The 14280-nt window shown below is 38.1% G+C and overlaps 1 protein-coding gene across 5 annotated transcripts in view; it reads right to left on the reverse strand.

Moving 5' to 3' along the window:
- KATNIP (katanin interacting protein) overlaps nucleotides 1–14280 on the reverse strand; it is a 70619-nt gene that overhangs the window by 29730 nt on the left and 26609 nt on the right. For all 5 annotated transcript variants that reach the window (XR_004779025.2, XM_035549222.2, XM_050713871.1 and 2 more), the window contains 2 exons: nucleotides 12761–12898; nucleotides 6329–7217 (listed from right to left, as the gene is read on the reverse strand). Coding sequence is in view for 4 of the 5 variants with exons in the window: in XM_035549222.2 (XP_035405115.1) it covers nucleotides 6329–7217; nucleotides 12761–12898 (1027 nt within the window). In the remaining variant the exon portion in view is untranslated. The remainder of the gene's footprint in view (nucleotides 1–6328; nucleotides 7218–12760; nucleotides 12899–14280) is intronic.

A 14280-nucleotide genomic window follows, 5' to 3' on the forward strand; every position in this document is an offset into this window, starting at 1 on the left:
ATTGTAAATAAAATAGTTCAGAGCAGGTGGATTGTTTCTTACACATTTATAACCCCTTGAATATTTATACAGCACCAAAGAAATGCTATGCTCTTAGTGAATATCTTCAACACAAGATTTAACAGTTTACCAGAAACTTACTTCTTCCTCCACTTAGACACAAAAAAAAGTCTGTAACAGCCTTGACATATAAAGCTAAAAATACATTTGAGAAACCATCAGAATGATGGCTGGAAAGACACTAACCTAAAGCATACTCTTTAGTGGGTCCTGAAGGGAGAAAAAAAATAAAAATTGCTGCTTGGATTTGGCAAGGTAATTCTTTTAAATTTAGCATCAGATCTACGTAACTACAGATCCTCCTCTTCCCTTCTGCTTTTGCTACTGTCTTCTATATTCTACCTTTAACTACAACTTCCGTTGCCATCATCCTCTTGCATAGGATCTGTCTTTCATTCAGGTTTCCTCAATTCCTAACTGCCCAAGCCACTGCATGGTATTAGCAACCAGGGCCTCGATGTCCTTCTTGTAGTGAGGGGCCCAAAGCTGAACACAGCACTCGAGGTGCAGCCTCACCAGAGCTGAGTACAGGGGGACGATCACCTCCCTGGTCCTGCTGGCTACACTATTCCCGATACAAGCCAGGATGCCGTTGGCCTTCTTGGCCACCTGGGCACACTGCTGGCTCATGTTCAGGTGAGCACTGACCAACACCCCCAGCTCCTTTTCCTCTGCACAGCTTTGCAGCCACACTGCCCCAAGCCTGTAGCGCTGCATGGGGTTGTTGTGGCCAAAGCGCAGGACCCAGCACTGAGCCATGTTGAACCTTTCTTTCTCATAAAAATGAGGATTTTTGACTGCCACCTGTCAGTCCTGATGGGTCAGTACAAATGAGACCTAAAACAGTACCCCTGGAAAAGGGAAGTCATGGCTGGGAATCGAGTATCCCTGCTAGCAAAGCTTGCACCTGAAACAGAACAGGTGGCTAAGAACAACAGTAATCCTACAGACTGGCCTGGGTCATTTTCCAAATGGGCAAACAGAAATAATATCTGGACCTTACATATCGATAAAGCATAAGCAATGGATTGAAGGACACAGGCTTCTGTGGATGAACAAGTCTCTGAGAGGTTATCCAGAGTAAATGCAGAACCCACCAGGCCTGGCAAAAGGAATGGATGGGGTGCCATGTCTAAGGGGGGTGTAAATTGAACCATTAAACTGACAGTGCCCAAAGCAACTACAAATAATTAAACAGCAAAGAGGGAAAGAGTCTTCAGTCACATGCATTTAAAGCAAAGTGGTGAGAAAAGAAGTAGATTCAGCATACATGGAGGATGAGGTGAGTGTTGCCTTCTATGCAGATGAGACCCAAACACTCCTCTCCCTGGCCAGAAAGAAGGGGATAACGATGTAGCATCTCATGGGAATACAATGGGGGCAGCATGCAAGAGGAGCAATGTGGGAGCGAAGAAAGCTCTCCTTGTGATCATGCTGGGGAGCGGCTTAATTTCGAGCTCAACATGATTAAGAACAGATGATAACAAAGATTTTCAAAAAAACCTGTCACTTCCATATTTTCTTCAAATAAATGGAGAAAAGCAAATGTAGTAGCAAACAATTACAGGCCCATGGGCTAGATTTTAGTTCTGTACAATGTCCTTGAGTGGATACTAAAACAAATGGTTATCAAGAATAAATGCCAATTGCAATAAAATGCAAAATAATGTTTTCCCAAAAGACTACTTAAGACTAATTTTTAATTTTGGTTTTGGAATTGCTAGGAAATAAGTAATGTTCCTAGCCTATCTATGGCCAATAATCTTTTACACCAGGGACAACTGAGATAAAAATAAGAACTTGAAAGCAGATGGGAAACTACCTGAAAGAGGGTTGTGTTCCATATACATAGGCATGAAAGCCTGGAGACCAACCTGTCCACTCTTCTCCATCACTCATGGGAAATACAAACAGGAAACAAATTTCAGAGAAATATTTCAGAGAACATAAGTCATTTGCAAACCACTTCCTTGTTCAAATCATTGTCCCTGTGTGTACTTGTGGGATGGGTGATCCCAAAGAGTACTTCCCATATTCTTACAATTTACCTGAATAGGATACTGCATATTTATTTAACACTTTAAAACACCAAAGCTTGAAAATTTCAAGATAGGCATGTACAGAAGAGTATTTGATATCCGTTTCCCTTCACTGTTTTTGATTTTTTTTCCTTTTTTTTTTCACCTTCCCCCTCCCCCCCCCTTTTTTTAATGGTAAGTACTCTAAGCAATACAGAGATTACAACTCCAAAGCACTTCTAGGAGAGTGCAATAGGAGTGATTTTCAATGGGAGGTTAACAGTTTTTTTAGCTACATTAAAGAGTGACAGCAGGAGAAGTGGAGCTCTGAAAAGAAAGCAGAGGATAACCTGAAAGCACAGGTCAATGGCTGAAGATTTACAGGATCTGGTATTCCTTTTAGCATCTAAAATTTATTATTTTTATTGGAGCCTTGTGCAACTATCGTGGTACTTCTGTCATCAACTCTGCATGTAGCTAAAGAACACTTGCAGGTGTTACAGACACATTCCCAGCCTTCTGCATGCCTGAAAGGATTGTATGACGGACACTATCCCAGAGTCCAGAAATAATGACACATTCAGCATTCATCTCCCCTGTGGGTTTAGGAGGAATGTCTTGAATCACCAAGCCTTGTGTCCTGCTTCTGCCAGCAATGCACACCATGCAATTCCTCTCGTAACTTCAGTAAACTACATTTTGGGACAACACTAGCCTGGAAAAAACATCTTTCCTCTTCTCTTCTCTGTTGTATTAATCTCATTTCTATTCCCTGCAGCTATAAATAGCAATCATATTTCCATGCTGCAATCACACACTTCGTTTCCCAAATCATTCTAAATGCTCTCTTCTGTTCCACTTTATAATCAGCTTTCCTGAAAATGGATGATCAGAACCACAGTTTTCCAACTGAAGTCTCACAAGTGCCTGCGCTGAGATACTAACATTTCCCTAACTAACAGAAATGCCTCTGCTGATACATCCTCAGAGTGCATTGCTGTAATCATGCCTGCATTGCACTAGCATTTCATAGTCAGTCTGTGATCAACTACTCAGCCAAGATCCTCCTCTTCCTCAGTCATTTGCAATTGATGATTACTCAGCTTACAACTTAGGTTTCTGTTATTAGTCCCCAAATGACCTTGCAAGCAGTTTGTACTACTGAATTGCATTCTACTGCTGTCACTCCAGTCCCCAAGTTCATCTTTCTGTTCTTCAATCCTCTTAACTTTTAATACCCCAAATTATACGTTATATGCAAGTTTTGTCAGCATACTTTCATCATTTGCTATGAACGCTGAAGCAGTTACCAAAGATAAAACTGTATGTTTTAATAGCAACAGTAACTCAAGCCAAGTATGCATGTATGTGCTATTTCTAATTTCTGTTGTTCTCATTATTCTTCATTTAAAGACCAAAGATGAGCTGCGATGTTGCATATGGGCTTGTGCAGAGTCCCCTTTGTCACATACTTCTATTGGGAAACTGCAGTTGTCTCAGCTCTGTAAAAATTTAAATTCACCACTCTTAGGGAAAGACGTAAAACTGTTTCCCTGTTGTTAATGCTCACTCGGTTACACTTTGAAAATGACTTCACCCTGCACAGTACAGAGAGAACGAAAATTGTAAAATGTGGTTTTCTTTGGGACAACCATGTATTGGGAGTTATATTGTCAATTTTTCAGTTTTAAGCTCCAGGTAACAACCTGCTCTGAGCAAGGTTAGAGGTCATCCTAACAAGAATCATGATAACCCTCATCTGATAGTTTAAATTAAAACTCTTAAATTCTTGCCATTTTTATAACTGAAAAGAAAGCGTTGAGGGGGGATTTGTTTACAATGTCAGTAATGTTGACAAGTTTTAAAACTCAAAGTCTCACAAGAGGGCTATGCATATGCATACCATAAAACACAAAGTATATGTAGCCAAGTTAATGGTGCTGTAAGATCTCTGGTTTGTTTCTCAGCATTGGTTCTCTATTTATTTTAGACATGCATCAAAACAAAGGTTAAAAGAGAACACAATACAGTAAGAAGCTTCATATGCCATATTGTGATTTGGTCAAATCTGTTGCTTTTAATATAGAAAAATCGCTTATTCTGTATTGTTATGAAACCTCTGTTAAATGATATATTTTATGTGCTTCCATTACAAGTAGGTTTTAACTTCTTAACTTAATGCAAAATCTGATTTAGAGGATTTATATAAGATACAATATATTCCAGAATTAGATGAATAGCACTGCAACAAAGAAGAGCGATTTAGGCCTACCAAATATAGAGTGCATTATACGGCTTGTGGATTGACCTGCATATAATACACTTACTCAGACTTGCACATGACACTTTTGTCACAGAGAGAAAGCTGAGAATTTAGGAACATAAGCTTAGTTAAAACACTGAGATCAAAAATATAAATAAATAAATAGATCAGTTTTCCTTTTCTAATCCCCTTCTTTAAATACACAACTGAGCAAAACTGCAAACAGGAAAATACAGCTCTTTCTTTTGAAAGTCATTTAAAAAAATCTACCTGTTTTCTGCTTACACAGTAAAATAAGAGATTGAAAAGGCAGTTTTGAAAGTTAGATTTGAAAGTATACACTAAGTGCTTATATTATTCTTTTTTTTTGGGGGGGGGGGAATTTTACAGCATGGATAAAATGACAACCACATTGTAAAAAACCTTTTGAGTGAAAAAAAAAAAGTTTTTCTTTGCAAAGCTTGATCTTGGGTTACAATTATACAAATTCTCTCTCAGAATTGCCTTTTTAGTCTTTAAATAGTATTAAACCAGGAAAAAAAAAATCCACATCTGTGGGCACTTAATTCTATTGCTTCTGCAAGGCTGTCTGGCCTAACATGCGCTCATTTAAGGATAAACAGGCACCTTGTTAGTCTGTTTTAAGGTACTTACTGGGTTTATATCACTACCTGAGATATATCAACACTCATAAGGATTGCTAGGAAAGGCAATCTTCTAATGCAGCTTTAAAAAACACTGTGCTCAGACTCCATGGGCAAGACAATTTCAGGTAGGTCAGGGCTCACTGCCAAAGAATCAAACAGGTAACAGCTGCCCCCCAATAGTTATGCTGCTACTGATAGGCTGTAAAAAAGTGAACTCCTGCTCATTTTTAGCAAAATGCTTACATTTCTTTTAATATGACTTGGTCCAGACATTCTGCTTCTAGAGTCCGCAAAATGAGGTAGCACACTGTACTGTTTCTGAGCAAAGCTGATAAATTTGTGCACAACTGAATCACATCGTTTTCAGATTAAGGAATCCATTAGCTTTGTTGTTTCTGTATCATATTTCTCTGAATTGCATACACAAAAAGGGCAGAGATGCATGTACAAAGGTGATGAAGCAATAGCAGAAATTACTGTAGGCAGCATATAGCCTCACCGAGAAAGACACAAACCTACCACACAAACTCTGTAAATTTACTATCTTGAGCTCATGCTCTTCCTCTTTTTTTTTCCCAAATTTTCATTGATAGTTTTAATCTTCTCCAAATAAATTTTAAAATACTAACTCAGAATGTAAATTCTAAAAAAAACAGCATTTCATGTCCAGCATAGGATAAAGAGAGAGACACCAAGCATTGCCATAGTATGAATGAGAAAAACTGAATACTGCAAATAGTATAACTAAAATAGAACTGTCTATACATTCAGAAATTGCCAACAGGTGAAAGAGGTGATCCTTCCTCTCCACTAAGAACTGGTGATGCCACATCAGGAGTATTGTGTCCAGCTTTGGGCTCCACATTACAAGAGATACTAACTTACTGGAGCAAGTCCATCCTATGGCTAGAAAGATCATTAAGAGACCAAAGCACCTTTTTCATGAGGGTATGCCAACAGAGATAGGAATCTACAACCTGGAGAAGACAAGGCTCAAGGTGATCTTATCAATATGTATAAATACCTGATGGGAGTGAATAAAGACAAAAGAGCCAGACTCTTTTCAGTGGTGACCAGTGAAAGAACAAGAGGTAATGGACACAAATTGAAATCCATGAAACCCAATCTGAACATGAGAAAATGCTTTTGCAGTGAGGATGGTTCAACACTAAACCACCCAGCCAGACACAGTTCTGGACAACCTGTTTTAGCTGACTCTGCTTGAGCAGGGAGGCTGACTACGTGATGCCAAGGGATCCCTTCCAACCACTGATTCTGTGCTTCTGTGAAATGAAGAAAATATCAGCCCTTGCACTAAAGTTATTATTGTAAGATCTTACCTTTGGGTGCCAAATCATCTTCTTTAATATTTATAGTGTTTAATCCCTGCTTTCTTACACTTCTCCTTCCACTTGTAGGGTACTCTAAGCTGCTGCAATGTTTGTTAGAAAACTGCTCTGAAATGTCTAAGCCAACACCATCATCCTTTCTGGCTAGCATTTCTACTCTTTCATCTCCATTTGTATTTCTGCTTCTGGATCTTCCCAGCTCATTTCTCTGACATTTGACATCTTCATTAGTCCTGTCTGAAAAGTCTGTCATGATTACATCTGACTGTGTTTGAAACCTCACGCCTAAACCATGTTCTGTAGCAAGCCAGGAAGGCTTCTGCTTACTGGAAACATCTTGATTATTCTCTGCTACTTGGGAAGATGGCTGTAACCAAGAAGGAAGTCCACCTGTAAAATCAGACAATTTTCTTCCTGTTAGCTTTTCCATTTGCTCACTCAAAGAAAGTTCATCATCAGATTGAACATGCTCAATAACTTCTCGTGCTGGTGCATTTTCTTTGGTATCTTTTATGCAAATGTGAGATGGGAACACTTTTAGATCATTCTCTAACTCAGTCAAATTTTCCTTAGTAAAGCTGTTTGAGTTCACCTTATCCTCAATGTGATTTTCTTCTGGCAGAGATTTCCAGTTTAGTGAAGTACATTTTGACTGTAAACATGCAAATTGCAGGTCCACTTTCTTGTCTGTGGCTGCAGCTGCATTTATTTCTTTCCTTTCATTTGAAGGATAGGTAGCGATATCTTGCTTGCAATCTGTAAGGTCAATTGTAGTGCTATGGTCAGCAATAAGATCTCCAGAGGCTCTCTCTAATTCACCATCAAATACAAGGTTCTCATCAACATACAATTTCACCTTCTTTGCTCCAACATCAAGGTCCTGGAAAAATAAATGCATAGAGATTTCCATCAAGGTGTTCAAACATTACGTACCACTCTTCCGGAACTCTGACAAACAGACGAAAACAATGAAAACCCCGTATCAGCAACATGCTTTTAAGTACTTTTTAAATGAAAAGCTCAAATAAGTGAAAATTACAGTAGAGTATTTAAGATTTTATTTAAAAGGATCAACAGCTCTTCTAGACACTACTATGAACCCTTTTGGCTGAAACCTAGGAAATAAATGCTTATATATTTAGAAAACCTTGAGCTATGACACCTAGATTAAGTATATTTATATTTGATCAGGATGTAAATTCCAGAAGCAGATTTTGCTTCAGCACCTTTAAGATTCACAGCTTACTTGACATGTATGCTACACAGCAAACAGCCTGTTGCATTAAGGGGTGTAACCGATTAACTATTATGGGTCTGGTTGGATTCAGGGTACTGAACTATCGCGGTCACAGATTCACCAATAATGTAACATGCCCTCACTCTAGTCGTGTCCAATGAGAACTATCATAGCTAGGAACAAAGCAATTAAGTGCAATTTATTACAGCAACAGGTACACAGGTTCTTTGGATGCCGGCGATAATTCACAGCATAGGCAGCTCTGGAAGCAGCTCTGCAGAAAAGCACCTGTGGGATCAACAGCAAGTCAGGCACAGTCAGCAGTGCGCCTCTGTGACAATGAAGGCCAACCGCACTCTGCACTGCTTCAGTAAGAGCAGAGCCAGCTCTGAGGGAAGTGGTAACTCCTAACTCGTGATACTCCATCTGAAAAACAGAATATTGTCATACCCTTTCATCCTATCCCCCTCCAAGAGAAGTGCTGACAAACTGGGGAGAGCCGAGCAAAGGCCCACTACCATGGCTGGGACTGGAGCACATGGCTTTGAACAGAGGCTGAGGGAGTGGGTTTGGCCAGCACAGAGGAAAGAAGGTAGAATAGGGAAAAAATCATAGCTTCCCCTGTCCACAAGAGTGCTTGTCTCAGAGGACGACCAGAAAAAGACATGAGGCCAGAGATACAGACTGCATCGAGAAAGGTTTCACTCTAAATATAAGAAAACAGATTCTTCTCAAAAGAGTGATTTATCTTTGCACAGTACACAGAGAGGTGGTATAACCTCTATCTTGGAGACTTTCAAAACTCAGCTTGACAAAGTCTAGAGCAACCAGATTTGGCTTCATAGTCAGCCCTGCTCTGAGCAGAAGACAGGGCTTACAGACCCACTCTCATTCAGCCTAAATCTTTTTGTAAATCTATATGGAAGTATGCAACGGTGACAGGAGGTTCCCTTATGCCCTACAGCCATTCAACACCAGAACTGCAGTAGGCATGCTAGCACAGCACGACTGTCTGTTGAAAGATGGACATTTCCCCATAAATCCAAAAGACTGATCCTGCTCAGGTTTGCAATCCGTTTTAAAAACAGTACTGACGTTGGTTTTAACATAGAAAGTTTTACATAATTTGCCTATTGGATTTCAAAATATAAACTCTCTTAAGATAAAAAGATAAAATTCAACACAGACACACATAAAATGAAGCACACAGGAAGAACAGCTCCGTTATAAAAACTAATTCAACAAGCTAGGACCCTTCCACCTGGAGGAAAAGATAATGAAAGAAGAAAAAAAAATCATGCACAACTGTTTGGACAAAGATTTATAGACCCTTGTCCCATCTGACAGATGACTACAGAGCTTCAAATTATATTGGTGCAGTCCAGGCTAAATAAACTAAAATTAATTACACAATTAGTAGCTGAGTTGGCAACTCCTCGTCAAGGGATATTGTGGATACTACAAGTTTGCATAGGATCAAGGAAGACCAACTGAATTCATGGAAGAGAAATCCATTGCAGGTTACCGAAGCCAAAAAATAAAAAAAATAAAAAATCACATTTGCCCTAGGAAGTCTCCAAGATGAAAATTGCTTCTATACTGAGACAGTATCAGGAAGAATTATCATGTATGTTTGCCTTTAATCTTACTCGAGTCATACTTACTATATTGTCTTGCCTACTGCTGAAGACAGGCTACTGGCTAGATGGACCTTTGATCTGATGCAATACAGCACAATTTACAGTTTGTAATATACTTTACTTTTGTGATTGAGACATACCAGGATTGCAGACTGAACTCTTCAGATCAAATACAGAAATGAGAATCTGTACAGTGACTGTAATTTGGAATACTATCTTTTTAATTATTATGATTTTTTCTCGTCTCAGTTGCTAACACAGCATGTTTATTATGGTGTTTCTGTGTTTGCACATTCACATACAAGCTGTCTGTCTGCCCCTAATAACTTATAATTCACTGATACAACCAACATTCAACAGATTTGATAGAACAGATGTTCTCAAACATGACAGAATCCCACAATTTGCAAGAGGTAACTGGCTAAAGGAGACAGAAAAAAAAAATGAGAACCTACACTGAAAAAAAGGTAAGAATAATACAGTTTCAGGAATTTGGGACAACAGTGGCTGATCAACTATTTTGTCAGCACATATTTCTTAATCTGTCACAAAACAGACTGTTTGTTTGTTTCATCAACCAAAGATACAGGGCAGAGCATCTTGCAAGTCGACTTGCAGCTAACCAAGGAGAGTTTGTGCAGAGGCAACTGGAGTCAGGATATTGTAATATGCATCTACACAGAGAGAAAAATAGAAGATGCAGGCAAACAAGAAATCGGGGGGGGGGGGGGGGGGGGGGGGGGGGGGGGGGAGCGAGATGGGGCAAGAAGGAATGCAAAAAAAAAAAAAGAAGAGAGAGCCTTCATTAAATTCTCAGAGAATAGCTGTAAACCCAGTTTAATTAGTCATTACGTCATGGCTGCCTGCATTACTCTTAAAGTATCATAAAGCACTGGATGTCTGTAATGATGCGTTTGGTCATAAAATGATTTCTTTTTTTTCCCTTGAACCATAGGGGACACTGCTACATTAATCTAACTGGAGATCAAAGCATTGTAATTATATGTATAAAAATCTAACTACATGGTTTTGCCTGAAATTATGATGGGAAAGAGAACGACTATCAGGATGATCCAGTAACATTATTTTCCGAATGTTTGTATGTCTGGACAAGTAATTTCCCCTTTAAATGCTACAGGTATTGGATATACGCAGTTGAATTTGGGATAACTCCAACATTTCTACAGAATATGTTTGCTTTTATTACAGTTTTGAATATTCAAACATTAGTCCTGTGTTTTTACTTGGGAACAGATATAACCTGCATGGAACCACAGAAATATACATGTGTATTTTGGAAATTATTTGTCAAATTCATCTTTTAAATTAAAATCTGCAACAGCTTAAGAACAAAATGTATTGAAATGAGTCCCCCTCATTTTATGAAAACAGTTTTATGGTTCCTCAATATTCTTTCCTGGCTTTCAACTTCAGCCCTGACAGAGCACCTGCTGGCATAGTGCTTTCCAATAAAGAAACAGAGAGTATATTTCTGGACATTTCAATGGTATTTGTCAGGAAGGACAAAGCTTTAAACTGGAGACACTTTTCTGTGAATTATAGCTGTACAGAAAACAACAATGCCTCTGCCTGACTTCTCAAAGAAAAGTGAAAAAGGAGGAACAATAAGTCAAAAACAAGAAGAAAAAAGTTATTTCTATAAACCTAACACTGTGGGAACAAAGCTCCAGATTAGCCAGGAACTGCAAAACCACAACTGTACAGACAATGCACCCCAGTCCAGCGACTTGGGTGAAAAAAATCTCCAACTCAAGAGAACGGATATGAAATATACACAAGGAGGAATAATCACTTGAAAGAGAAAATCATCCAGTTGGAAAGCAACTAAAACATGCATGCATTTAAGTATTAATTCCATTCACAGATTTGTGAAGACATATCACAGACACTACATAGGATCTTAGGAAAAGGGCTTTAAAACTATCAAGTAACAATTCAGTTTCAAGGCCAGAGAAAGTATGTACATGCTTGACAAACTTGAAAAAAATGGGCATCCTTACTCTTGATCTGTTTTCACATACTAAACATGACCACGTTTTTCACGGACCTCATCTGAAGTAAACAAAGAAGGCAAAGCGAAGCATTCTCTGAGACTTTCTTTGGAATGCACTAAACCAATGAATATATGACAATAATCTGACCTGGTTTTTAGAGCTTCCTTCATACAGTTTTTTCCTACTTTCAGAATCAAAACCTAAAACTCAAATATTTTCAAAAATCTGTAAGTACTGGTCTGAATTAGTCTTAGATCTATTTGAAGAAGTACATGGGAGCCTCTCACTTATGTGGTTTCTGAGGGAAAGAAGGTTAGAACAGTTAAAATACAAATAAATACAGCTCTGGATTTATGTTAGCAGGAAGAAAATTGTTAGCTAATTGTATTTTTGTTTCTGATCCTTCTCAGACAAAATGTCCTCATGACAAATTACAGTTAGGCAGAACTGCTTTGATTATTCCTTCACATTAAGAATAATAAACTCGTGTATATTGCTGGACTGCAACTGAAATCCATGGGATTACAATCCTAATGGATTTTACAGTTCGCCTCATAGCAGTTTATTTAAAAAAAAAATGTCTTGCAACACACAAATATGTTTATTTCCCATATATTCAATAGGTTTGGTAACAAACCATAGTATTACCTCCAAAAGCAGCAATCCCTTTCACACCCTAACTATGATGGAACATTCCGTAGCCTACATTCTAATAGGTAAAAGCTATTAAGATTCCAGAAAATACGTATAAATCACATGATAACAAACTTGTTTAAGCTGTTCACTCCACAGCCACTTCCATACATATAAGTTACCACGTGTGCTTATATAAGAACATGGATGACAGAAAGACCACAGGGATAAAGCCTCTTATTTATAAAATAGAACAGCAAATCCTCTTTCATCCAGTACCTGGGATTTTTTTTTTCCCCTCAACACTTCAGTGTACAAACAAGAATAATTTCCATGGTGACATTCAAACACACAAACAAGAGACCATCTGTCATCAGATGGCTCTCTTGTAACACTAGATTACTAGTTATATTATGTACATGCAGTTAGTATATTTTTAATTAAAGTAACAGAACAAAAATTGAGCAACAGTCACCTTGTTTATACCTACACGCATGAGAAATCCAACATTTATTTACATATTGTAATAAAGCAACTCAGAGTCCTGAATATTAAGATGCACTTACCTTTGTATATTTATTTCTCACCACAGTAAAAGATCACCTGACAGAATGTGCAAGCCTTTTGCTAGGTCTTTTGAGATTTGTAACAGCTTTCATAGAAAACGCTAACTGTGCCTATGAAAATGTTCATGTTTATATTGCTGTAACAGAATCAACAGAATCAAACAACAACAACAGAAGCAAAAATCTGCAGTAAACATGGGCCTCTCCTAGGTCCGTATTTCACTAGAGAAAATGTTACCTATTTTTATTTCATACTTCTGGAAAGAAAATTAAATTGAGTTTCTACAGGAAAAGTAGAGCATGCATAGAGGAATTGAGAAAAGACTACTTACACTAGTTGTTGTGTTGTAATTCCAAATCTTGATCTTGGATATACCAAAGTCACGTGACCGGGTGGGATTGCGGATAACAAAGTAAAGTTGGATGGGAGGATGGAAAGGGCACATCCAAAGGAAGCATTCCTTTGTCGTCTAAAAACACACACAAGCAGACTGTCACCAGTACTCCTTCTTCCAAAGCAGGATATTTTAATTAACTCACCACCCCACAGGAAAAAATCAATTAGAAAAGTAACCATTTAATAAAACCTGTTATGTTAAGAGCAAAATCTTAACATTATTTTCAAACAGTAAATCCGACTCCCCTGCCTGTAAGACAGCTCACAACCTGACTATTAGATAAAGGTCAGCTGCTTGCCATCCCAAGTAAGACGTCTGCATGCTCATGAATGACAGGCAGTCTGCCATGCTTTGTAACTGCAGGGTCAAAGCAAGTCCAGTTTATTTTAATCAAATTAATCAGCTTTGCAGGCACTAGAGAGGATCACTGAGCACAATGGACACTGCATAATCATTTTACAATTTCTTAAAGTGCTTGTGCTCCTGTTTCACCATCTAAAGAGGGGAATCATCAAATTTATTTCGCTACCTTTATTTTAATCAGGATTTGCAGATAATTAATTTCACTTGCAGATATATTCCTTAGAGCTATATTTGAAAATTTCTAAGATAAAATGGAAATCTCCAACATCAATTTTACAGACAACTGACAATCAAGACAGTTTAAAGTACCAAAGTATGCCTAATTCTGGGCACTGTTCAAGAGTGCTATCTGTCCATGTTTAGAAATGGAAAAAAATGATGTGTGGCAGTTCAGAAAGAAGCAAGAAATAAAGAGTTTCAAAATCAAAATTTTAAATGTTAATATACATGACATCAAATGTTACCCCAAAACAGAGAAGAATAAGGGCAAAATGTAAACATACATATAAACAACATTTCAGTCATCTGAGACGAGCAGGTAAATTACCTCCCTTCCTATTTTCAAGAATCCGTAGTACATACAGTCACACAGCAGGTACACAAATTCAGTATTTTTCCACATCCTTTCACTTAGAACTGAGTCTTTCAGTTTTCCCCATAGATGGTAAATAAAACTTTCCTATCGAGTAATTTAAATATATGAGTAATGATGCTAAGGACCGATCTCTGCCTGCCCGCTGAAAAATACCACGAACAGAACCAGTTCTCAGAGTGGTCATCTACCTATTCAAAGTTCTGATGGTTGATGTTGTCTCTGCCCCAGGGGCCTCTCAAAAAGCTTTGGGACATCATCATTACTTTGAATGCATTTAGGGCATAACAGCTATACAAGCACCAGAAGGGCTTATTCTTTTTTTTTTTTTTTTTTTAAACGTAAAAAGGTCTCTTGACATTGAAGAATATCCCTCAAACCAGTGAAAAGCCAATTCCAGGATCAACTTCAAGGCTAGATCACATTATTCGACTCATACTGTGAACAAACATGATTAAAAAAAACAATAATGATTTTCCAACAGCAGACAACATGTGAT

Source organism: Cygnus atratus, chromosome 15, assembly GCF_013377495.2.
Source record: "Cygnus atratus isolate AKBS03 ecotype Queensland, Australia chromosome 15, CAtr_DNAZoo_HiC_assembly, whole genome shotgun sequence".
NCBI classification, from domain to species: domain Eukaryota; kingdom Metazoa; phylum Chordata; class Aves; order Anseriformes; family Anatidae; genus Cygnus; species Cygnus atratus.